The sequence below is a fragment of the Eleutherodactylus coqui genome, chromosome 1 (genome assembly GCF_035609145.1).
Source record: "Eleutherodactylus coqui strain aEleCoq1 chromosome 1, aEleCoq1.hap1, whole genome shotgun sequence".
In the NCBI taxonomy this organism is placed as follows: domain Eukaryota; kingdom Metazoa; phylum Chordata; class Amphibia; order Anura; family Eleutherodactylidae; genus Eleutherodactylus; species Eleutherodactylus coqui.
In genome coordinates, this window is record NC_089837.1 from 477,755,291 (window position 1) to 477,782,406 (window position 27,116).

At 43.6% G+C, this 27,116-nt stretch overlaps 1 protein-coding gene across 1 annotated transcript in view; it reads left to right on the plus strand.

The window, feature by feature from the left end:
* Positions 1–26,549, plus strand: part of STAT2 (signal transducer and activator of transcription 2) — a 49,353-nt gene extending 22,804 nt beyond the window's left edge. The window contains exons 11-24 of the mRNA XM_066584842.1: positions 2,075–2,134; positions 2,997–3,017; positions 3,127–3,214; positions 5,690–5,743; positions 6,210–6,293; positions 8,541–8,639; positions 10,902–11,037; positions 13,636–13,682; positions 15,695–15,789; positions 16,780–16,919; positions 17,104–17,292; positions 19,006–19,060; positions 22,903–23,045; positions 25,294–26,549. Coding sequence (XP_066440939.1) covers positions 2,075–2,134; positions 2,997–3,017; positions 3,127–3,214; positions 5,690–5,743; positions 6,210–6,293; positions 8,541–8,639; positions 10,902–11,037; positions 13,636–13,682; positions 15,695–15,789; positions 16,780–16,919; positions 17,104–17,292; positions 19,006–19,060; positions 22,903–23,045; positions 25,294–25,403 — 1,321 coding nt within the window. The 3' untranslated portion in view covers positions 25,404–26,549. The remainder of the gene's footprint in view (positions 1–2,074; positions 2,135–2,996; positions 3,018–3,126; positions 3,215–5,689; positions 5,744–6,209; positions 6,294–8,540; positions 8,640–10,901; positions 11,038–13,635; positions 13,683–15,694; positions 15,790–16,779; positions 16,920–17,103; positions 17,293–19,005; positions 19,061–22,902; positions 23,046–25,293) is intronic.
* Positions 26,550–27,116: the final 567 nt, after the last annotated feature.

Consider the following 27,116-nt stretch of genomic DNA (forward strand, 5'->3'; position numbering starts at 1 on the left):
CATAGCGATACAATCTCTGGCCCCAAGAAGGGGCAGGGCGAGCGGGATCCATCTGCTAGCCCCACCCCCACTCTTTGCAAGAGAAGAATAACTATGGGAATCCATCTAGTCCCACCCCTGCGGAAACCCTGGGAAAGTATGGGTTTCCTGTGCCAGGATGAGCTGCTTCTTTGGCACCAGGAGAGGATGGATGCATTTTATTTTGCTGGTTCTTCGTTTGCTGCGCAAGACCCTGAAGAAGTTTCTGTCCTCAACATAGAAAGTGATTTGCATCTTCCAGTAGTTCTTTCTGACTTGTAAGGGCTTGCTCTAACTTTATTAGTTCCTAGTAGAAAGACAGTCCCAGGATGGCAACTGCGATAGATTAGATAATGTCTATCAATGCTCAGGAAAAATTGGGTGGAATTAGGAACAATAGTTATAATAAAGGCATCAGCTATTTGGAATACATGAAACGCTCAGGACAAACCAACGTGGAGGTCCCTTTGCTGCTGCCTCACTGGCCTTCTTTTGTAGACACTTGGGGAATTTATCAAAAGTCTCCACAGGGTTTTCTTTTATACTTAAATAAAAATAATCTAAATTTAAAAAAAATATCCCAGTAAACAACATCCAGTGACCGTTGTCTTACAGGGTGGGCCACGAAAAATTAACTCAGCACCGCACTCGTATGAAAGCTGACTAACAGAAAATCTGTCTTTGCAGCTTTTATTTTACCTTGGCAGTATAAGAAATGAAAGCTGCGCTGTGATTGGTTGCTATGGGCAACTAAGACAGATTTTCTGTTAGACAACTTTCATAAGAGTGTGGCGCAGGACTGCTTTTCTGTGGCCTACGTTGTAGATGCTATGGTGATGATGAGTGAATGTGAGGCACAACGTGTAGTTACATCAAACATACACATGATGGCACAGCTGTTTTTGATAACAGCCTGACATGGTGCAGTTTATGATGAGTATATAATATATTTATTTTAAGGTGATATTTTTTTGCTTCAGATTGAATTGCTAGTTTTCCATTGGCTTATCTCAATCTACAATGTTTTCCACTTACATTGGTTTTCCCGAAATAGATTAATGCTGTGACTTGAATGAGCGCTGTATTGTAGATTCTGATTGACAGACCCCTTCCTTCAAAATTAAAGGGATTCTACAATAGGATTTATACACTGATAGTTGTGGTTTTGAGTTTTAATATTCTGCTGCCTGGAGGGAGGCTAATTTTAGTAAATTAATTGATAACGGTGTAATATTATGGACCGGCCCGCCCACCTAAATGGGCCAAAATTGTCTGATTAATCACTCTGCTTAGAGTTTTTGTCGCTTGTGGTCTTCCCTCTTGCACCCTCACGGGGGTTGGATATGGCTGCAAGGAGCTTCCTGGTTACATCCCCAAAACGACAGCCCTCCACTAAGTAGCTGGGAAGAGCATGGACCAGAATGATGCCAGAGCACTAGCTGGGGGTCTGAACTAAATAGTTACAGGGAAATGACAAAGTCGGGGATTAGAGGCCCATTTACACGATGATTGCTCAAACAGTTTGAGTGACAGTTTTTAGCGATCACCTTTTTAGCATCTAATTAGCTACTTAAGAGTTATGCAGGCGGAGCGGGATACCTCCTGATAGCTCGGAGAACAATGCAGCTGTTTTGAACATTCAAACAGCTGCATTGTTCTCAGTGCTTTCAGCTAGTGTCCCACTGAGAACTGCCTGCAGGATACCAGCTAAAAGAATGCTATCAGCACCGACTGCTGAGATATCAGTGGGCAGTGCTAATAAGACTCATCGCTCATTTCTAGCTGGCTGAACGAATGGTGCACGATGTCCGTGTGTTTAGACGCAACGATTATCGCTCAAAAGACTGCTTTTGAACGCGTTTTGAGTGATAATCATTGTGGCTACATGGGCCTCAAGGCACAAAGCAGGGCAGAACTGGGAGGTCGACAAGGCACAAAAGATACCTTCATGAGGGAAGGAAATCTGCAATCATAAGCCCAACCGGACCATCAACTTGTGGTCAATGAAACAAATATTCAGTAATAATACGGATTGCTTCTTCGTTTTTCCTTTCAGATTCCTTGTGGACTTACCAGAACTTGGAAACAAAATGAGCGTCTCTTATACCATAGATAAGTATGTCGCTTCCAAAATCACAGACCTCAGAATTCCGTGACTCATTTTATTATTTGGGATTTGTAACCCTTACATTAGTATTTTGCTGAGAAGTTGATTGTGCTTATGTATAATATGTTATCTCTTCCAAATTACCAGTAAACAAAAAAATCCTCAGAAAATAGAAGCGCTTGTGTCATTCTCTTCACTGTCAAAAGCCCCATTTACACACAAAGATGATCGCTCAAATTCATTCAAAAGATAGGAGGATTGACCGTTTGAGCGATCATTTTGCCTAAGCTGCTAATGGGCACTAATGCCCATTAGTAGCTTATTAGCTTCATTTGCGTGTGAATAAGCCTCCCTTTCCTGTATGCAGAGAACAGCAGGTGGTCTGTTATCTGCATTTAGTCCCTTTTGTTTTCTCACGGGACTACCGCTTAATACAATGTTATCAGCGCTCCCCGTAGAAAAACACAGCGTGCGGTCCCTGCTATCAGCTCTCTGGCCGAATGATGGTTTTTTAACTAAAAATCATGGTTCGGCCGAAAAGCAAATGATGGTAGCATTTAGACACAACAATTCTCGCTCAAAAGACATCATTTGAGCAAATTTTGAGTGATAATCATTGCGTGTAAATAGGGCTTTAAGCAAGAGTGGGCAGTGCCACATCGTTTCTGACAGACTTTCTATAATTTATGCCAGAATTTAGCATAAATTATAGTGGAAATCAACACCTGCTTGTAGCAGGCCTATGTTTCATTTTCCAGAGCATGGACAACATCTCACTGCATAGTACGTTGTTTTAAGGCTAGTATATGAGTATATATATATTTTTTTTTTCAATAGGTGTATTTTAATGTGATTTGTCTGTTTTTAACAGGAATCCTCCAGCCATCAAAGGGTAAGACCCTCTTTAAATTACTCAGATCCTTAAGCACTCCACAATGTCATTACATATACGTATCACCAGATTATTGGTTATTGACAAGTTTTTTTGCTATTTCTTTCAGATATCGCAGATTTAATGTGCTTGGTTCACAAGACAAGACCTTGGAATGTACGCAGGGGGAGGGGCTGGTGGTAGAGTATAAGCGTTTGGTGAGTTCTGTATTTTGGCATATTCTTTACCGCTCTCTACAAATTATGGAACAAAAGAATAAAAATAAAATGGCCTTTGGATGTGTCAGAATGACAGAACTTGGTGGTGCCTGATGGAACCCATTGACTAGAATGGGTCCCATTATCTTAAGAAGGGAAAACTTTTATTTTATTTTTTTGTTCTTGCATTTATGATCAAAGCCCTGGACAGAACGAGCTGACGGGAATCTTAACAGAGCCTTACCTATGCTTCCTCTAGATACTAAAACATCAGCGTAGCTTTCTGCGTGTTACAGTAATGATGAACAGTGCAGTGTATCTACAAATATAGTAACAGAACGTTTTTTTAAACACGATATTAGATACTAAACTTTGCTGTATTTTTTATATTTTTCTGTGGAAAAGATAAGTCTTCACCACCTTTTATAGACTATCTAAGAGGAACACCATGTATGTGGTATGAAAGACATTACATAAAACATTAAAGGTGATCTGTCACATTGATAATGCTGTCCATTCTGCAGGAAACCTCTTACAGAGCAGAAGGACCTGACAGATTGATCTATACTGTAGGTGTGTGAGAAAAGATTCAGTAGGATTTGCATTTTATTCATTTAAATCTCTGCTCATTCTGGGCTTAGAGGTCTGGTGGGCGGTACTATCAGCTTTCTGTGTTTGGCTGTATACAGAAGTACCCTGTTTCCTCGAAAATAAGATGCGTCTTATATTAATTTGTGCTCCCAAATATGCGCAACGTCTTATTTTCAGGGGGTGTCTTCTTTTGCAGTGGCCACAGAAACGGAAAAGCGTGCGGCCAGGTCGCTTCAAAACAAGCGGTTAAGTGCTGTGGGTTTTGAAGCAGCGCTTTCCTGGCGGAAATCTCGCTGTTTATCGCTGTGGCCTAACCGCGAGATTTCCGCTGGAAATACGCTCTGAGAGAACCCAGCCTTAAGAATCACACACAGGTTGCCTGACTCACACACAGAGCCATAAAAAAATAAGGGCTGTAAAGTAACGTACCTGTCTGCAGACAGAAGTTCCTGTACCACTTCTAAGCAGGGAGGGTATTGCAGCTTCTGGCCACCAGGGGCAGCTCATCACAGCAGACGTGTACAGCAGGAACAGAACGTACAGTATGGACATTTCCAGCCAGCAAGGGGAGCTCACAACAGCACACTCGTACAGCACAGCAGGGACAGGATAACAGCAGACTGTCTGCAGATCTACCTATACATCTGGAGGTAGGAGACAACGGGGATGGCGGCAGGGGACAGGCCTCTTGACTTTCCTGCACACTTTAGTATGCCTTACTATCGGGGGGTTGCCTTATATTTGGGACTTCTGTAAATTTCTTACTATGTCTTACTTTCAGGGGTGCCTTATTTTCGGGGAAACACGGTAGCTGCCAATCACTGTCGGTTACTGATAGGACCGCCCACTGGACCTCTAAGCCCGGAATGAGCAGAAATTTAAATGAATGTTATATAAGTTATAATTAAATATTTCCTATAAGAGGCTGCTGCTTCTTAATAAACTTTGCACATAACTTCAACATTCTGTCCAGTTGACAGGTTTCCTTTGCAAACTGCTAGAGACCAGGGACTTTAAGTAACTCACCAGATTATATTTATTTATATATATATATGTGTGTGTGTGTGTGTGTGTGTGTGTGTATATGTATGTGTATATATATATATGTGTGTGTGTGTGTGTATATATACCGAGGACAGCCTACCTGACCTGTATGTATATGTTCTGAGGAGAATATACCTCTCCTCTGTGTATATACTGAGGAAAATCTACCTGACCTCTATGTATATGCACTGAGGAGAATCTACCTCACCTCTATGTGTATATACTGAAAGGCTGTAAAGTACATAAGGAAGCGGCCATGGACTGCAGGGATGGAGCATACCTTTAAGGCTAAGAAGGGTCTGCAACCTCCAGTCTGGGGTTAAATTTGAATAAAAAGGGGTGTTACCTTTAAGGGTTAAAAGTGAGGAGAGTGGGAGGGGTGGCACATTGTGCAGAGGGACATCAGTACATGCAGCCTGAAAACAATCTTAACGCTCCTCTATGTGTATACATATTTTATTCCTCGGTTCCCTCTGAAGTAACCATAAAATATTCTGTGCGAACAACACGTAAATGCCTTTACCAAATTAACTCCGGCGAAGCCAGGTATATCAGCTAGTCCTACATAAAACTTGAATAAGGTTCTGTTCATATGCACAGCATACTTTCTTCCCTACTCTTTGCCTCTGTATGAGAGAGGACAGTAAACTAAACTTTTCTGTGCAGTGGAAAAAAGGCTGGCCAGAGCATACTGCGCTGCTGGTGCAGAAGGACAGACTTTATGCATCCATCTGGTGGATATAGGCTCTATGAAAACCTTTAGAGCTTTCCTGGCAAATGTATTTGAACAAAGCCTAATAGTAATTTAGCAGCAATTTAACAGATTTTTTTTTTGTTTAGAAATTGACAGAACAAAAAGCTGGAGGAGGGAAAGGAAGTAAAGGTGCGAACGATGTAAGTAATACCGATTTGGTTAAAACTCCAAATATTTTGTTTTATCTTGATGTATTTCTCATTGTTGAGTGTGTGTGTATATATTAGAGATGAGCGAACGTGTCCGTAACGGACACATCCGCACCCGGACACCGGCTTTAGCGAACACTGGAGTGTTCGCGCGTAAGTGTCCGGGTGCCGCCGGGGGGCGGGGAGATGCGCGGCGGCGCGGGCGGCAGTAGCGGGGAACAGGGGGGAGCCCTCTCTCTCTCCCTCTCCCCCCCACTCCCCGCCGCACCCCCCCGCGCTGCCACGGCGGCCCCCGAACTTTTTCGCCCGAACACCGAGGTGTTCGCAAAGTTCGGTGTTCGGGCGAAAAAGGGGCGGGGCCGAACGTGTTCGCTCATCTCTAGTATATATGTATATGTGTGTGTCTGCGTATATATAGGTATATATAATTTTTAATTTTTTTTTTTTTTTTCTTGAGGGCTCGTTGAGTATCGTGGAAGAGCTTCACATCATTACGCTGAAGACTCAGTTTAACTATAAGGGAGTGAAGTTGGATATAGAGGTAAATTGTTGCTCAATCTTTTGAATTTAGTTAAACCACATTCTGTTCTGTGCTTTGGCTTTATTAAAGCAAGCTTGGAGAGAATGTATGAACATCAAGTCACTTTGTATCTCATGAGTGCCATCACTTCAATAAACATTTAGAAATGGACGGATGAGTTTGTCTCCTGATCGCATCATTTTTTTAAATTGAATTTAGGCCGAATGCACACAACCGGGTTAGATTTTGCATGCAGGATCCCGCAGCAGAATCCGACCCGGTGCCTGGCCGGGGACCCCGTGCGTACCTGTCCGGATGCTTTTTGTCTGTGCCAGCAAGCGCACATGCGCACTACAGATTTGACCAATGACGCGGATCCCGCGGCCTTTTCGCAGTGATGATTGTGGAAGAGCCGCGGGATGGACGCCTTCCATTGACTCCGTCCATGCGGAGCCCGCACAGAATCGCCGCTTGCTGCGACTTCTCATTCGCAAGCGGAAAATCGCTATCTATTTCTGCTCGTGTGTAAGAAATCGCATTTTGCCATAGCATGCTATGGCAGGTATTTGCTGCTGAATCCAGAGGCGGACGCCCACTCCGGATTCCGCAATGCTAATCCGGCCATGTGCATTTGGCCTTACTCCTCAAGTTCGAAGCATGTAGTTAGGTTGGTTCCTGTTGCTTCTATCCTCTCCTGTGGAATAATTCTATAGCAAAGTTAGTAAATCTGTGGCATACTTAGAAGGGCTTACTCCACACTGTGAATCTCCATCTTCACACACCTCTCGATTTTAAAGTATACTAACACTTTCAGATGACTTTTCAGAATAAGCTATCTTGTGTGTACACGACGAATGAGGCCGGCTGCTTGCGACCGGGTCGGATTCCGGATGTGGTATCCCGCAGTGGAATCCGACCCTGTGCCCGGCCGGTGACCCCCGCATACCTGTCTTCTTTTCTTCGAATCTGTGCTGCGTGTGATCTGAACGGCTCGCCGCTGGACATGCGCAGTACAGATTTTCCTGCGCCGATGCTAGGCGTCGCAGTGGAATCCTCCACCTTTCAGCAATGTTAATTGCAGGCGGGCCACGGGTCGGATGGCTTACATTGACTTCAATGGAAGCCGTACATGTGGACACTACACTAAAATAGAGCATTCTGTGATTTATTTATTTTTCCTCTGCGAGCGAAAAATCGCATTTGATTTCCGCTTGTGTGCAGGGAAAAGCGCCTTTCCATAGCTTGCTGTGGGCGGTATTTGCTGCAGAACCCGAAGGTGGACACCCGCTCCGGATTCCGCAATGCAAAAATGTCAATATGCAGCCGGCCTAACACTATTTCTGCCCATTATATGACTAGTTTGTTACATTCTCACCACTTTTTCCCTCTGCAGGCTGTATATTTAGTTTTTAGTCTTCTCTGAGCTGGTGGCTGGAGATTGCAGCTTTTAGGTCTCATGTCCATGGCACACGCGGATTTCCGCAGCAAAAAACCTGCGTGTCAGTGCAGAAATTCTTTTCAAATGCTTGCGGCGATCGGATCATGGATGTGTTTTTTTTATTTTCCACTGCGGATCATCTGCGCGACAAACTCCGCAACCCCACCTCCCAGCCTTTTCTCTACCTCCCTAATTGCTTTTTACCTTCAAATCCGCATTGTAGCCGCAATTGTATTTGCAAATGCACTGCGAATCGTCCATACCCATTGACTTCTATTGAAACCGTCCGCACGGAATCCGTAGTGAAATGGAGCATGCTGCGCTTTGTTTTCCGCACCAATCGGTCCGCAAATCAAATCCGCATACTTAAATTCAGTTGCAGATGCCAGTGCTTACCTATAAGCACTTTGATTTGCGGATCTTCCGAGCGGGTGACCCTTGCTGATTCCGCAAATCAAATCTACCCGTGGACATTGGGTCTTACACTGCACACAGAGAAAACAGCAGATTTTGCTCTATAGTTCTCTGTAGCACAAACAGAAAATTATTTCCTCCATGCTGATGCTAGAGAAATACTGAGCATCTGCTACAGTGTCTGTAGGAGTTTTTTCTTCCTCTCATTCCCCTCACCACTCCATAGATTTCTATCTGCAGCATGAGACCACCTCCACTTCCTATTATCAGTCTCCCCACAAGGGTAAGGCAAGCTATGCATTGCTATTACTGGTTTGTGTCGTTCGGCCCTTTTGCTAGTTATCACATTGAAGCAACCAGTGTTAATACCATAGCCAAAGTAACCATTTATTATCTTTGACCTGTCTGTCTTACAGGCTGCTACTTTGCCTTTTGTTGTGATCTCCAACCTCTCTTGGTTTGTACGAGCATGGGCATCAGTATTGTGGCACAACTTGCTTGGCTCTGACCCCAAGGTAAGAGTGTCTGTGGGTATTAAGTATCATGGAAGAGCGTCACATCATTACTCAATTTAACTAGTAAGGGAGTTCTAGTTATATACCAGCAAAACTAGACACTGTTGTACTTGAACCCAGCAAAACATTGGGTTTAACGCTTGTAGCTGGTGTAGATTTCTCTTCAGGCACTTGGACGGCCAGAGGCTATGCCTCTTCAGATATTAGGCACAATGAAGACTAGCGTGGGAAACGCCAGTCCCCCCTCCCCTCCCCTTAAACATTGACGTTACTTGTTTGATTGGAATTATTACAATATTACTAAAAAATTTACATATCATTGAAAAGATTATTTCATGTGAAATGTGATGCAGAAAATCTTATGAAAGAATTAATAGAGGAACAGCAGTTATAGACAAGAAATGTGAAACGGCAAGAAAAAAACATATTCAAAAGTTCTCCTGATGTTGTGCCCGCTCCTTCTGGTCATTTAGTTATAACTTTGTATAGAATTCAGATAATTGGACAACATTTACTGCATCACATTCTACATTAAATTATCTTTCCAATAATATATCATTTTACACTATTACAAAAATGCTGGTGTTATGAGCCATCAAACATCAAAAATGCACTTTTTTCAAAGGGTTTCCACCATTTTGGCCACTAGCGTATATGTGCAGTAGTTTGGGAGAAACTTAACGTACATTATATTACCACCAAGTAGTATTTGCCCATCCTGCTCTCCAGCCCCTAATTAGTGGAGTTGTGAGGAATTGACCACTGCGGTCAGTTACCCCCACAGATTGCAGACCATTCCAAGGGGTCTCGGCAACAAGGCGCCCTGTTATCTTATTTTAGGCGGAAACTTTTTAGAAAAAGGAATTATACAAAGTAGGCAACCGCTTTAGGCCTTAGTCAGACGGGCGTTTTTTGCCGCGATTTGCGCATGCGCATGCGTCCGGCGATTTTTTTAAACCATTGCTTCGCAATGGTATCGGACACATGAGCGCTTTTTATGCGCTCGTCCGAAAAATTATAGAACAAAAAATCGCAGATCGCACCTATCTGCGATCTGCGATTCCTGTTCGCTTCTGTATATGCGCTCAATGGGGCCGGCGGCAGCAGCGCCGACCCCATTGAGAACATATAGAAGACAAATCATTCTTCTCTGCCACAGCTGTAACAGCTGTGGCAGAGAAGAACGATGTTTGCCCATTGAATTCAATGGAGCGGCAATACAGCCGCTCCATTGAAAGCAATGGGCTGCCGGCGTGCGCGGGGTTAATTGTCAGGAAGGGGTTAAATATATAAACCCTTCCCTGCAATTCATGCTAAAATGTGTTAAAATAAAAAAAAATTGTATACTCACCTTTCCGCTGCAGCCGGAGTCCAGCCGCGGCCGCTGTCAGTTCTCCTGAACTGCTTCTCGGCACTATTCAGCCGGCGGGGCTTTAAAATCCCCGCCTGCTGAATGATCTGCTCTGATTGGTCACAGCCTGACCAATCAGAGGCCGGTTTCACTCACACACCCATTCATGAATTCATGAATGGGTGAGTGACTGCTGCCTCTCAGCGCTGAGCCAATCAGGGGCAGGTCTGACTCACATCCATTCATGAATTCATGAATGGGTGTGAGTGAGGCATGCCTCTGATTGGCTCAGCGCGGAGCCAATCAGGGGGCAGGTCTGACTCACACCCCCTTCACACCCACTGCAGGACGGCTGCCCGGAGCTGCAGGCAGAAGGTGAGAATGCAATTTTTTTTTATTTTAACACATTTTAGGATGGATTGCAGGGAAGGGCTTATATATTTAAGCCCTTACCGACAATTCATCCCGGGCTCGCCCGCAGCGCATTGCTTTCAATGGAGACGGCTGTATTGCCGTCTCCATTGAATGCAATGTGCTGGACAGCTCCGGCCCGTTTCTAATGAAACGCGGCTAGGAGCAGATTTTCGGGCGATTTGCGGGCGACTTGCGCGCACCGGTCACGCGATTTGCGGATGCGCATCCGTCATGCGATCCGCAAATCGCGGCAAAAAACGCCCGTCTGACTAAGGCCTTAAGCAGAAAAATATTGTTAGGTCTTTAGAGATCATTGAACTATTGACTGTATGATAGCTTAAATGTTGGTATTTGAACCCTGATGCAAGAAATCTGTAGTTGCAGATGTATCAAGCCTACTGTAGTCCTCAAAAGCAATTATTAGTGTTTTGTACGGAGCAAACCTGAAATGATGGGCTTCAATGATTTATATACTTGTTTTCTTTCTTTTTTTTTAGGACGTGACTTTCTTCTCCAAACCCCCAAGAGCTCCTTGGAGTCTGTTAGCGAATGCTCTTAGTTGGCAGTTCTCGTGCTGCACAAAACGGGGTCTAAATGCAGACCAGCTGGAAATGCTGAAAAAGAAACTTTGTGGTAAACATTTTTTAGTCATTCTTTTCTTATGTTGATTTATTTTCATTTTACAATTGTGGAGACATTGTGAAGATAGTACTGCTAAATACAATAATAAACAATTAGGAGATACAGAATGCGGTCTCTTTTTATGGCAACTATTTTTCGTAACTTTGCAAAGTGCAAATTTTTTTTAGAGGAGGGGGAATTACTAGGTAGACATGGTATCTGGTTTAGGGCGCCTGCACACGTGCGGAAATTCTGCGGCGGGATTTCCCGTGGAATTTCCGCTGCTGGAAGCCTGCATAGGATTGCGTTAACTCACCCGCCGCCGGCTCTGGTCTGCGCATGCACCGGCTGCCCAGCAAGCCGGCACATCAAGCAGCCGGAGCCGCGGGCGCGGGTGAGTACGCGCTGGTCCCTGCAGGCGCTCGGGTTGGGTCCCAAGGCGAGAATCCTCGCCGCCGGATCCAACCCGCCCGTCTGCAGGCGGCCTTACAGTCTCGTAATCTTAGTCCTCCTCTCTTGCCTGCAAACTTTATATAAATGTCCAGAAATGACCACACTGTCACCAAATGAGCAGTCAGCTCCTCAATCAGACTTTGAATAAAACAGCATGGAGAACAACATTTGGTTGGCTCAGACTGCACTGCACATCTAGTACATCACCCCAGGTGAATTTCATAAATGGAGCAAAAGGAAAAGTCTCCAAATTACCCACGTTCGACTACTTTAAAGGAAACCTGTCCGCTGAAACATGCTGTCCAAACTGCAGGCATGATATTATAGAGCCGGAGGAGCCGAGCAGATGGGTATATAGCTTTATGGGGAAAGATTCAGGATAACTTGTATTTTATTCATTGAACCCTCTGCTTATTCTGAGCTAAACAGTCCAATGGGCGGAGCTATCAGTGATTGGCAGCCGCCCCTGTATGTACAGTCACACTGATAGGACCACCCATTGGACAAACACCAGGAGGAATGCAGTGTTGGGTCACCGAGTCTGAGTTGCACCTAGTTTTAAAATTTGTATTGCAAGCAGACAGCCCCTTTAATGCAGTCAGGAAAGAGCCTCAGGGCTTAGTCAGACGGGCGTTTTTTGCCGCGATTTGCGCATGCGCATGCGTCCGGCGATTTTTTAAAACCATTGCTTCACAATGGTATCGGACACATGAGCGCTTTTTATGCGCTCGTCCGAAAAATTATAGAACAAAAAATCGCAGATCGCACCTATCTGCGATCTGCGATTCCTGTTCGCTTCTGTATATGCGCTCAATGGGGCCGGCGGCAGCAGCGCCGACCCCATTGAGCGCATATAGAAGACAAATCATTCTTCTCTGCCACAGCTGTAACAGCTGTGGCAGAGAAGAACGATGTTTGCCCATTGAATTCAATGGAGCGGCAATACAGCCGCTCCATTGAAAGCAATGGGCTGCCGGCGTGCGCGGGGTTAATTGTCGGGAAGGGGTTAAATATATAAACCCTTCCCTGCAATTCATGCTAAAATGTGTTAAAATAAAAAAAAATTGTATACTCACCTTTCCGCTGCAGCCGGAGTCCAGCCGCGGCCGCTGTCAGTTCTCCTGAACTGCTTCTCGGCACTATTCAGCCGGCGGGGCTTTAAAATCCCCGCCTGCTGAATGATCTGCTCTGATTGGTCACAGCCTGACCAATCAGAGGCCGGTTTCACTCACACACCCATTCATGAATTCATGAATGGGTGAGTGACTGCTGCCTCTCAGCGCTGAGCCAATCAGGGGCAGGTCTGACTCACATCCATTCATGAATTCATGAATGGGTGTGAGTGAGGCATGCCTCTGATTGGCTCAGCGCGGAGCCAATCAGGGGGCAGGTCTGACTCACACCCCCTTCACACCCACTGCAGGACGGCTGCCCGGAGCTGCAGGCAGAAGGTGAGAATGCAATTTTTTTTTATTTTAACACATTTTAGGATGGATTGCAGGGAAGGGCTTATATATTTAAGCCCTTACCGACAATTCATCCCGGGCTCGCCCGCAGCGCATTGCTTTCAATGGAGACGGCTGTATTGCCGTCTCCATTGAATGCAATGCGCTGGACAGCTCCGGCCCGTTTCTAATGAAACGCGGCTAGGAGCAGATTTTCGGGCGATTTGCGGGCGACTTGCGCGCACCGGTCACGCGATTTGCGGATGCGCATCCGTCATGCGATCCGCAAATCGCGGCAAAAAACGCCCGTCTGACTAAGGCCTCAGGCATAGTGTTTCTGGCTGTGCTGATGGATATATTTTTTTCTTTTAATTAAATGTTTTTATTAAACGTTTGCAATTTAAATTTGACATACAAAGGCATACTTGTACAAACTACACATATAAACCCCCCGAATTACCCTCCCCCCCCCTTATAGTCTCTCTCTATATTTTTTTCTGATAATTTAGAGTATACCTATCATCTCCTTTTATAGTGGTATGTGAGTTTATTTTGTGGATTTTATTTATATGAAATATTGTATATAAGGTGAATTTCCAACATATATGTATTTTATTTGCAGTTTTTTATGGCTTCAGATATTTCTCTTTAGAAGTGTTGTTTGCTCTTAGAAACAGATCATTTAATAGACAATGTAATTTATTTTTTAAAGGGTCGGAAGCAAGTGATAAGGATGTGACGTGGAGTAAGTTCTCAAAGGTAAAAATACAAACTGGTGACCGTAGTAACTTTATATTAAATGTAGCATGTGAAATAAAATGAGCACCTAGTTCCAAAAACTATAGCGAAAAGCAGAAAATATAAACTAAGATCAAAAAATTTAAAAAAATTAGGATACCTTTTTATGAAGAAGAATCAAGCAATTAAGGTGAGACTGTGGGGAAGGGTCCAGACAGTGTGCCCTTTTCGCCCCTAAGGTATACTTGCCTAACTCTGTCTTTGACAGTTTACTATTTATGCCCTTTTTTGGCTGACAGGGAACATATTGTCTGAAAGTGACCAAGCTTTTATATTAACCCCATCCACTAAAGGACATACATGTTCATCTTCTGGATGCAGGGTTGTGTGGTGCAGGTTTACAAGCCGATCCTGCTCTATACACAGTGGGTGCCAGCTGTCTTTTGACAGCCGACACCCGTCCGCAACAGCCAGGATCATCATTCATGATGATTGTCTGTTAACCCTTTAAATGCACCAATTGATGATTGGGCATCCGGAATGGCTGCTCACTATAAGATTGGTTGTCATGGCAGCCCAGGGCCTTCTGAAGGGCCCCAGGGTTGTCTGCCATGAATGACTGCCTATGGAGGTGTGCCTGTGGCACGTTTTGATAAGACTGCTTACCATGAGTACAATGGATAAAACAAGTACGTCGATATCAAAATAAGAGTTTTGTGCTTTAGAAAGTTGGGAGAAGAAAGCAATAATTGAAAAAAAAAAGGGATGTTTCCTAACGGGTTTTCAACATACATTTTTTTTTTTTTTACATTTTGATGATTTATTTTCTTGTTTTCCAGTTTTCCATGTCACTATCTACATTTAAACATCATAATGGTTTATTGTAGTTTTCACTCTGGCCACTGAACCCGATAATCTGTAACTTCCTGTTGTGTAGAGAGAACTTTTCAGGAATTATTTCATTATCATAGACAGGATTACAGTGAAAGGTAACTCCTACATAAAGGTCCCACTGGATCCCCGCTGCACGGATCATAGAGCGTGTCCACAACATACTCCCATAGCAGTCAGTGAGTCCTCTCTAGACACCAGTTTCCTGTGTCCATCTGGCTGCTGTGAAGCAAACCTCTGATTGCTGCCCCCCATAATCATGAATATATAAATCTAGAATCAGAAAATCAAAACGGATTATTAAAAGGAAAATGTTTCAGTATCTGGTTATAGTAAAGGAAAAAATCCTATACTCTGCCTTTAAATGTTATGCCCTTTTCCCTGGTATTGCCACAATGTATGGTTGTAAACCTCTAGCATTGATTCCCCACATTCTCATAACAGATGAGACCGTGACCATAACATTAGGCCAACACTCATGCTGCATCGGGAATGGCGGATGCAACATGAATGTTGAGTAAGGAGTCTGTGAAGGGAAACGCCAGTAAGCTATTGGGACACAAGGGGGTAGAGCAAGGAAAAGTATATTAGAAGAAGAGCAGTTGGAATGGTCTAGTCATGGACATACCGCAGAGCTCTGTAGCTCAATACTACTAGTACGGCCTAGTAATGCAAAATGATATTAGACTGGTCCTCTTTAAGATGTCATGTGGCCAGACCTTTCACAACACATGGGTTGAGCTGAAGGTCCTATAGGATATAATTAGGGATGAGCGAGTATACTCGCTAAAGCACTACTTGTTTGAGTAATGTGCTTTAGACGAGTATCTCCCTGCTCGTCCTTAAAGATTCGGGGGCCGCCGTGGAGCGGCGGGGAGGAACGGAGGGGAGATCTCTCTCTTCCTCTCTCCCGCCCGCTCTCCCCTGCTCGCCGCCGCAACTCACCTGTCAGCTGCGGCGGCTCCCGAATCTTCAGGGACGAGCAGGGAGATACTCATCTAAAGCACATTACTCGAGCAAGTAGTGCTTTAGTGAGTATACTCGCTCATCCCTAGATATAATGTAAATGTCATACTGTATGTAAAATGTAGCATACATATAGCAGTTTACACCTTTTTTATATTTACTTTTAAATTTTGTAGGAAACTATGCCTAATGTTGCCTTCAGCTTTTGGGAGTGGTTTGATGCAATTCTGACTCTTGTGAAAGCAAACCTAGAAAAGCTCTGGAATGATGGGTAAGTATACGGAGTAGATGTATCCGATACTTCTTTTGATTGTTCTTGAGCAGAAACAAAAATGTAAAATTCCTTAAGTGACCAGTACTGGCCTACTTCACCCAAAATCATGTAGTTACGGAGGTTTCAACTGTTACTTTTCAGATAAATCTCAGCAATTGCTGTTTTGGGCAGATAAAAATGTTCTGGTTATGTTGTATCTCCAAATCTGTTACATAGACAGAGATATATACCATTCTGACTTCATGAAGTCACCACTAGAGGGAGCTTACTGCATACTTGTTTTACATTGAAGTCCATGATAACACAGTATGCAGCAGTAAGCTCCCTCTGATGGTGGCAGCAGTGGGGTCTATACGGGGTATTTGGAGACATTTGGAATGTTGTTTATAATGTGATAACGTTATAATACAGACCTGTTGAAATTTATCCAATTGGGTATATTTAAAAAAGAAACATAAAACACATTTGCTTCATAAATGTCTATAAAATAATTGTGTGCAATATAATTATTCTCCATTATGTTGAAATAAGTGGTGCTGGTGATGATAATTCTGGACCTCTCACAGTATGAAAAGGCCTATTTTATCTTACACACTTAAAGGTGTTTTCCAGGGAAATACTACTGATAATCTATTATCAGTGACCCCGACCGATCAGCTGAGCAGGCGCATGTTGTCAGCGCCGCAATATCGCAGAGGTTGGAGCGGAAGCCTCCATGCTGACCTCTGTGTAGTGGCTGGCGCTTGTAACTGCAGGCATGGCTTCTATTGATTCCAATGAGAGCCATGCCTGCAGTTACAAGCGCCGGCCACAACACAAAGGTCGGCGCAGAGGCTTCCGCTCCAACCTCTGTGTTATTAAGGTGCTGACAGCATATGCCTGCTCAGCTGATCGGTCGGGGTCCCTGATTGGTCATCAGTTACAACTTGGTGATCTCATTAACACAGTAGTTCTCTCTGTTCAGTGTTTTCTTACTTTTTATGACAGTTACATCATGGGATTTGTAAGTCGCAGTACGGTGAATGCTCTTCTGAAGACTCGGATGCCGGGTACTTTCCTTCTCCGCTTCAGCGAAAGCACCCGTGAAGGAGGAATTACATGTTCTTGGGTAGACTATGAGTATGATGGTATGCTATATTAATATACAGTCTTGTCTGTGATATCAGTTACCATTTTCATTATCTTATGGTGAAATGCATGCGGTTCTATAAAGGTAAAAATGTTACAATTGGATCTAAAGAAAATGTGTGGCATTCCGCTGTATATGATGTAGCAGCGGTATGGTAAAATGATTATCATGTCTCTTCACAGCAAACTACTCGGTCCGATCTGTTGAGCCTTTCACCAAAAAAGATTTAGCCTCTATCCCGCTCACCGAGATCATCCGCAACTACCAACTTGTAGCCGACGAAAACATCCCAGAAAATCCACTGAAATATCTGTATCCTGATATCCCCAAGGATGAAGCTTTTGGACAGTATTACGAAAAGAGAAGTGAAGGTGAATGGAGTACTCCCAACAAGTGCATGTGCACCCGTGTAAATGGAGCATGTCTGGCTCACAGCGGGGCGGCAGGAGGCGATTTCACTCCTCACGCTCCCCCGCCCTTCTCCATTGACCTAACATAGCTGCCATTCAATACTGAACGGCCGCTATTTACACTAAATGCTCATCATTTAGCCCAGTGTTCCCCAACTCCAGTCCTCAGGGACCACCAACAGGTCATGTTTTCTGGATTTCCTCAGTATTACACAGGTGATGTAATTATTGTCGGTGCCTCAGACATTGCCACGGGTGTTTTTACCATAGGATATCCTGAAAACATGACCTGTTGGTGGTCCCTGAGGACTGGAGTTGGGGACCCCTGATTTAGCCCATAAACGATGGACGATGAGCTGATTGTTCAGTGTAAACAGCAGACGATCAGTACTGAACGTCCGTCATGTTAAGTGATTGGAGAGGGGTCGGGGGAGAGCGAGGAGTGAAATCTCCTCCTGCCACCCCACTGCTAGCCAGCGATACTCACTCCTGTGCAGCAGCACGAGAGCCAGTATATGCGGGAACGAGTGTCGGGCGTCGTGTGCCCGACATTCGTCCCGTCTCAATAGGGCTTTAGAGATTTCGGGATTATGTAGGTCCATTTCCAGATTCATTAGTCCATACAATGAGAGAGGTAATTTGCTTATTGTTTTCTAGTATTCATCTAGGGCAAGTCTGAGTTGATAACATTAAAATGTCTCTCTGGGCATGGAGAAACAAAGACGGCCACACCAGCTTCTCTTACTGCCCAATGTACACTGGGAATGCGGAAAAAATAGGAAATGCCGCCACAATTTATTTTGCTCACAGCATCGCTCATTTGTATGACTCCATTCAAAAGAATACTAATAATTAGAGATGAGCGAACCTACTCGGCCACGCTCCCCTTTTTCGCCCGAGCGCCACGATTTTCGAGTACTTCCGTACTCGGGAGAAAAGATTTGGGGGGTGCCGTGGGTGAGTGGGGGGGGGGGAGAGGGAGAGAGAGAGGGCTCCCCCCTGTTCCCCGCTGCTACTCCCCGCGTCGCCGCGCCCCCCCCGAATCTTTTCACCCGAGTACGGAAGTACTCGAAAATCGCGGTGCTCGATCGAGTAATTACTCGAAACGAGTAGGTTCGCTCATCTCTACTAATAATACTAATCATACTCGCGCTAATACTAATCATACTCGCGCTAATACTAATCATACTCGCGCTAATACTAATCATACTTGCGCTAATACTAATCATACTTGCGCTAATACTAATCATACTTGCGCTAATACTAATCATACTTGCGCTAATACTAATCATACTCGCGCTAATACTCTCGCAACGCACAAAACTCATGCGAGATTAGCGCTCGGATGAAACCGGCATTAGCCTAAAACACTACACCTGCTTTGATTAACCAGTGGTGACCACACTGGCCAATCAGAACCACATGTAGTGTTTTAGACTACCTACGCACAATGTGCGTCAGGCAGTCAGAGAAGCGGATCGGCCATCTTTGTTTCTCCAGGCCTGAAAGGTCCAAATTGACAAAACTTGAATTGAGCAAATCAACGTTTTCATCTGTAAGGAGAGGCTGAAGTGGACGTGCTGAGCAACTAGATCTTCATTAGCCTTGTTCCCATACAAGAAGTGTTTGTCGAACCAGATATGTATTTGCTTGTAACGATATGTTTTCTTACAGTAACGATGGAATACCAAAAGTACATGAAGCGCAAACTGATTGTGGTTTCTAAAAGGTGAGGAATGAGAAGAATGACAGACGACTTTGGTTGCGCAATAGATTTTATGTATCAATTGCCTTTATGCCTGGTATCTCCATAATCGGACCTCAGGTTAACACTTTAAAGGGGGTCGCTGGGAAATAGAAAAAAAATGGTAAAGAAAACCAAGTGCGTTCAGTAGCATAAATAGATCCCTGAATATCTTTAGTTATTTCATGGGGAATGAAGATGGCTGCTCAACACTGAACCTGTTCTGCCAGGACGGGTAGCGTCAGGACAGAGAGCTGAGCACCTATCTAAGCTTTCCTGGCTTTTCTGTCTGTCAGTAATGGTTCCCTGCACTAGCAACTCCTCTGACAGTGGGCAAAGGACAGTAGTAGGTATTGTTATCACTTCTAAGATAAGATCTGAGAACTGAGCTTTAGGCTGTCTGCACACGAACGAATCCAACCCTGTGCGCAGTCGGCATCCGCGCATACCCTTCTCTTCCCTTCTCTTCCCTTCTCTTCCCTTCTCTTCCCTTCTCTTCCCTTCTCTTCCCTTCTCTTCCCTTCTCTTCCCTTCTCTTCCCTTCTCTTCCCTTCTCTTCCCTTCTCTTCCCTTCTCTTCCCTTCTCTTCTCTTCCCTTCTCTTCCCTTCGCTTCCCTTCTCTTCTCTTCCCTTTGTTGCAGTGAGCATGTCGGACGTCTTCCATTGACTTCAATGGAAGCCGTCCGTGTGGACACTGTACAAAAATAATTGCATGCTGGGATTAAAAAATTTTTTTTTTGTCTTTCTTCTTCCGCTCGTGGAAACCGCGATTGGTTTCTACAAGTGTGCAGGAAGAAACGTTTTCCCATAACATGCTATGAACCGTATTTGCTGCGAATCCACGGTGCGGACGCCCGTTGCGAATTCCGCAATGCATATCAGTTTGCATGCAGGTGGCCTTAACCTCACATGTGAAGAGGCAGAGAGCACTGGGAAGACAGGCTGCTGTGGTGGAGGGGTGTGCTAGCGGTGTGTGACAGCTGCAGCAGTGCTGGGATTTACAAGCTCTGTGTTCCTCTGGCTCACAGACTCTGATCTTATCTCAGCAGAGATAACAATACATACTACTGTAGTAGGCACACGGGTTACTAGTGCCAGAAAATCATTAGTGAGAAGTGATTGTATATGATATACAAAAAAAAGGGGATTGTAAATTTCTGCTCCATTATATAATGTCTTTTATACACATCCTAATGGTATGTATCCTGGGGGAAGGGGGAATGCCATGTCAAGCAAACTTCTCCCTTCTGCAAAATCTCTGTTGAATGCAAGTGGTGGCTAAGGTAAAGGTAAAGTCTAGAGATGAGCGAACGTACTCGTTTAGAGCGATTTCGCAATCGAGCATCACTTTTTTCGAGTAACTGACTACTCGGGCTAAAAGATTCGGGGGGCGTCGGGGGTTGCAGAGGGGAGGGGGGGGGAGAGAGAGAGAGTTTCCCCCCCTGTTCCCCACTGCTACCCCCGCTCCACCACGCCGCCCCCCGAATCTTTTCGCCCGAGTAGTCAGTTACTCGAAAAAAGCAATGCTTGATTGCAAAATCGCCCTAAACGAGTACGTTCGCTCATCTCTAGTAAAGTCCCCTGGTGCAAGCACCGAGTTATGACGGACTCCTAGGGTGACGTCACATCATGACGCTTTTTTGGCAGACTGTTTTTGCTGGGTGGTTTGTCATTGCCTTCCCCAGTCATCTTTACCCCCCACCAAGCTGGGTACTCACCTTTCCAACCTTTGGAAGGATGGGAAGGCTGAGTCAACCTAGAGCCGGCTAACTGAACCACGTGGGGATTGAACCCGCAACCTTCAGGTCATGAGCGAGAACTGCATTTCTGCTTCCCTAACACTCTGCTCTCCTTAACGCTCTCGCAGGGAATCATTACTGATTGGCAAAAGAGCAAGGAGCTTATATAGGTGCTCGGCTCCCTGACGCTACCCGTCCTTGTACAGGTTCTGTGTTTAGCAGCCATTTTCATTCCCCAATGATGGTCTAAAATGAGCAGCTAAAATAAGTAAAGGTATTCTGCGATCTGTTTATACTACTGAATACTACTTCACTACTTTTTTTCTGTTTCTCAGAAAGCCCCTTTACATGCAGATGTAGCTTTTAAATGGAAATTTATGCTTTCTATGCTGATAATTTTAAGCTTTTTCTTGGCACTTTGAGATATATTTGGGATAAGTTGCAGATCTATAAGCCCATTTCTTGCCAGGAAAGTGGTGTTGGTGGTGGCTGATCAGACTACCTTCTTGAGATTATGCCTATTTCTCAGACTAGGCCTGTTTTGTAACCTCATGGACATGCACAATGCTGTACTGGCACCGCCATCCGTAATCAGAGAAGTTCAGCCTGTGATATGGATATTTGTTCATTTAACTTCCCCCTTTACCTCCAGTCTTCTATCAGTACATAATCCCAGTTTCCCTGCAGCTTTCTTTCCACCAGCTGCCTACCTACCATGTATCTGTTGCTGCCAGAAATTGCACAGCCACCTCGATGGCACCATAGCCCTGGCCCTGTATGTTAATCTAAAGCTACGTATTAAATTGTTGCAACGTTATTGATTCAGTTATTAGTGTGCCCTGTAATACAGAAGTATCTGTTAAAGCGTACCTGAGCTTTCACATGACCTTCCAAAATAAGCTGCTGTGTGTGAGAACGAAGCGTAGCACTCTTTCTGACCGTTCTGTGATTTGTATCCTGCATTTCTCCCCCATTTTTCCCTCTGTAGGCTGTATATCTGATTCTCGGTCCTCTCAGAAGTGGTGGGAGGCCTCCGCTGTGCTGTGTGTCCTATAGACTGTACACAACTACAGAGATCATGTTTAACTGTCTATAACACAGACGTAATTTCATCATGTCCAAATGTACAGCAAGACTTGGCAGTGTACATGTGTATAAACCGCAACAGATTATCTCACCCAGGGGCGCAACTATAGGGGATGCAGGGGATGCGGTTACACCCGGGCCCAGGAGCCTTAGGTAGCCCATAAGGCCTGTCTTCTCCATATAGGGAGCCGAGTACTAGACGTAAAGCATCATAGCTGGGGCCCTGTTGCAGATTTTGCATTGGGACCCAGAAGCTTTAAGTTACGCCTCTAATCTCCCCATTAGCTCTTGCAGCAGGCACGTCTGTGTGTGTCTCTCCCTACAGTTCAGTGAGCAGGATGATGCATTCCCCTGCTTTCCTGTCCTAGCGTCCCCATGTCAATCACGAGAAAGTAGATCATGGATAACAAGGTAGGGGTAAGGCGCACAACACTTTAAAAGAATTTGTAACACAAAATATTACATAAATATCAGTTTTGTTAATTATCACACCAACTATATGTACCCGTTTTAAAAGTTTGTGCCATATTGAGGGCTTTTCAAAAGTAGAAAATTAAATTGACACGGAGTTACTTTCTGAAGTGGTGAGTGGTGGAGGCCCACAGACTTCCATAACGTGTCTAACATCAAAGTGTCACCTTTCATTCTAATTCTGCTTGTGATAATGAGATGACTGCTGAAAAGTTTTCTCTAGAACAGGAAGTGTCAAACTATTCTTAGTCTTAGGGGTCAGCATGATAACTGCAGGGTTTCAGTTTTTTTCTATAGGACATAGAAAATAAAAAAACTAAAATAACATAAAAACATGATTACCAGCACTGACTGCATATAATATTCCATTTTCCCTGGAGCTGCCACTACTAGAGGAAATGGAATAATGTCAGTAATTTCTGGAATATTGTAGCATTTGGATAAACAAATTTTAATTTTTCCTCCTTTTTTTTTTTTTTTTGAGATGAGCATATAGCAGTATTTATAATATGACTTACCTTCTGATTGTAGGAATGTGGATGACACGCAGAGCAGCGTTGCGTCAGGAACACCCCAATATATTTCTGACGCGTCACCATATGTTCAAGAATTGCCTGTAGATGACCAAACGGAATATCGCCTAAATATACCAGACTGGGATGATATTATTGATCGTGAGTTGTACTAAATTGCTTGGCATTTTCTGTGTTCCTATTACAAATCGTGTATTATAAGAGCTCTATTAACCCCTCAATGACTCGGCCCTTTTTTTTCCCCATCTTGGTTTTTTCCTTTCACTTTTTAAAAATATCGTAACTCCTTTATTTATCCATCGACGTCGCTGTATGAGGGCTTGTTTTTTGCGGGACGAGTTGTATTTTTCAATGGTGCTATTTAATGTACCATATAATGTACTAAAAAACTTTTAAAAAAATTATAAGTAGGAGTAAAATGAGAAACAAAATACATTCTGCTATCTTTCAGTGCGTCTTGTTTCTACGGCACACAAACTGCAACAAAAATGACAAGATAACTTTATTCTATGAGTTAGTACGATTTCCACGATACCAAACTTATGTAGCTTTTTTATTTATTTATTTTTTTTGCCGTACTGCTTTTATTTCTTTTCAAAAACATTTTAAAAAATTTTCAAACAGTATTTTCTGTTGCCATATTGCCGCATGCAATAACTTTTTTTATTCTGCAAACATAGTTGTGCAAGGGCTCATTTCTTGCAGGAAGTCCTGTAGTTTGCGTTGGTTCCATTTTGGAATACATAAAGACTTTTTGATCGCTTTTTATTGCATTTTTTCCTGGATACAGGGTGACCAAAGAAGCGCATTTCTAGCGTTCGTTTTTTTCTTTTTGTTTTGTTTTTTCGGACGACGTTCACCGTGCGGGGTAAATAATGCGTTACTTTCATAGATTAAACTTTCACGGATGCAGCGATACCAAAGATGTATTTTTGTTTTATGTGGGTTGTCCAAGTTGTAGCTTCCATGTGAAAAAATCTTCTACATACACTAACATAATAAATAGATATATACTCTCCTCTGCCGCTGTGTCTGGCAGCGCACCTCGGTCCTCCACGCCGGATTTTGTTTACAGGCCGCAGTCCCATCCGGTTTACGGTAAGTCACAGGTGCTGCAGCCAATAGCTCTCACCCGCCATACACATGTACACTCTGCTTGGCCAAGCATGCATGTATTGTGAAGGGAGTAAGCCGCTGCCAGACACCTTTTAGGTGACAGATTTTCTCCCCAAGAACAAAAGGAAACCATCATGTTGAAATCAAACATCCTGATCCTTGTCTCCCGGACGTCTGTCAGCAAAGAAAAGTTGAATGGCTCTCATACACATTAGATGTTTGGCCAATACACCTCTTATATGTATAGATTAAAGAGACCATGCATTTGCACCAGTAAGGCATAAAAGTTACAGTCACGCTGGTTACAGTTATATGTCTGCTGTGTGGGTCTGTGCAGTAGTTTTGGAGAAACTTGCATTTTATCAGTAGCAGCACATGCATAGAGGACTACAGGAAGTAGTCCTGGATATTTATGAGCTGCAGACTAGCTATACCCACTCCCAGTCACTGTTTTACTGCTGTCTGCCTATTACTGTGCATAGCTTCCAATCATTGGCTGGAACGGGGTGGGTGTGGCTAGCCTGCAGCTCATAAATCTGCAAGACTACTCCAGTGTCTGGCTGCTACTAAAATGTAAGTTTCTCCAAAACTACTGCACAGATCTGTATAGCAGACATGTCATTGTAATACGTGTGACTGGCACTACCTCATGGTGCTTAGTGAGGCTGCAAAAACATGGTGACAGATTCCCTTTAAATCCCAACACCTGAAGACATTTGATGTTCCAGCACCTATTCCTTAACATCTGTGTGAGCTTCAGTTATGAGAACTTTTCTCTTTTCATACAACCTTGTTCATTTTTATACTGGGATCTAAGGCCGACTTTGTATTGCGGAATCCATTATCGGCACCTGTGTCGACAATCCGCTGTTCAAGTCACCCATAGGAATTGCGAACGGGCTCCATTGATCTCTATGGAGGTGTTCGATCTGCAATACATACAGCTGTTATACACAACTGGCACTATTTTGTAGTGGTTTTTTTGTTATTTGTCTTTTTTAATAGCGAGAACCCGGAGTTTACATTTATAATGGCTCAATCAGCAACATAGCGATCAGTGTGCACGTTATGGGATTGGTTAGAAGCCAATATTTGCAGTTTTCAAGCAAAAAAAATATGCACATTATCAATGTGAAAACAGTGCCATCTTGTGGTAAAACCGCATGTCATTATTGTGTTTTATGAAGATTAAAAACCTCTTATATTTATTGTTGCATGAAGCCGATGCCGTAATAACACGCCGCTTTTGGAATATTTCTTTGCTATTTTTCAGAGTTGCCAATGGATAATGTTTTGATAGATCCGGACTGCGATCCAATGTTACCAAATCAGCGAACCATTCCTAACGAAATGTCCCTGGAATCTTTTGACAGCTTGCACTGACTACAAGGTCCCAGCTGAAACCTGTTATAATGTAGAGCGTGATGCAAGAAGTGCTTTTTTTATGGGGAAATTCAAAGAAACTGTTCTCAGTGATATGTGCCGCCAGGGAAGAGGTACCAGTATGTACCTATGCCCAGAAACGTACAAGTCACATAGAGCCATCGTTCATTATGAATCATGACCACACTGCTATTTCATAACCGCCAGCTCCATCTTGAAACTTATGTATCAAAGTGGGAGAATAGTGGAAGAAGAATAGATATCATTTTGTCCGTGTCCCTATCTGTATGTAATGGAATGTTCATAAAAGTTACCATTTAGGGGTCCTACTAGTCTTCGTAAGAAGAGATGTTCATTACCATTTACTAAAAAAAGTCTCACATTTGGAAGACCTTGGGAAATTAGTCTGTAATGTTAATTAAATTCAGAGCACACCTTTTTTACATCCATACCCCAGTGTAGCAAGTGGTTTCACCTTCACCTGTAATGCCTTATATTCTCATGGTTAGTTACAGTACACAAAAGCAAAAGTTTTTCCATTTATGCACTAGTTGTCTTGTATGAACTTGCTTAATCTAACTTTATACAGCGAGTGCGATATCGATATCGTGCTCACCAACATGTGATTTCCCTGCTGATGTGAAGTGTTTTTATATCAAGACCGCCTCGCATCACTTCAGGGTAGTAGCAATCCTCTACTGCTGCAGTGGGTTGCAGAGTTTCTCCCATTGTTTTCAATGGGGAAACCTCACATCTGCTGATAGGAATAGAAAATTCACCCAGCCCTCTGTAATAGTAGCTTTCTCTGCTCTCTGTCCTCCTGATCTCCTCCTCATACAATCCTCTGTAATCGCTTAGTAGAAAGGCAGTGAATTCATGTTCAGAATAGCGGAGCAGGCTATAGGAGGAGCTGTCAGTTTACTGTGAATGACAGAATTTGCTACGATTTCAGACCTCCAGTCTGCAGTGCTGTGGAAAAGACAAGCATCATTTTTAATAACCAATTCATTTCCAAAATGCAGTGGTCAAAGGCAAAAACAAAACTGCAATGGTGCACATAGCCTTAAAGAGTTTTTAAAAAGTTTAGTAATACTCTGAATGTGTTCTACTTTTGTTAAGATGTTATTTTAAATAAAGATATGTACGTAAAAATAAGTGATGATGTGTGCAAAAGATTATGGGACTGGGGTGCAGTTATGTGGGGGGTGCAGAGGTGTAAGCCGCAGTTACAGAAGTGCTCTGATGCCTGAGGGGTCCAATTCTGTGCCAGCTCACTTGGTACTCTGGTGTTCCGTGCATATTGAGATCTGTCACAGAGATGCTTGTAGTATAAGTCTATGGGAAAGCTGTCCAGCAGTGAAGGGACTGTTTCTAGCAGCTACTAGTTTGGATTTAGTGTGAAGTGCGTAAGCTGGAGGGTGCAGTGCGAGTTGTTTGAACTTTTAATCTGTCAAATAAAAGTTCCTTTTTGCACTTGGTGATCCCGGTAGTACCAGTAATACCCCAAGTAGATGGGGTCCCATTATTCAATTTTTTTTATTGAGGCTCCAGAGCTTCTAGTTAGAGTTCTGTTTTGGTTGTTTTGTAGTTGGCGTTGATGAAGAAAGAAGTCCAGCATAAATTAAATAAGAAGTACAACGCCTCAGAGATAAAATGATGTATGTTATCGAAAAAAAGGACAGGGGACTCGCCTAGCGCTAGCGATCCAACCGT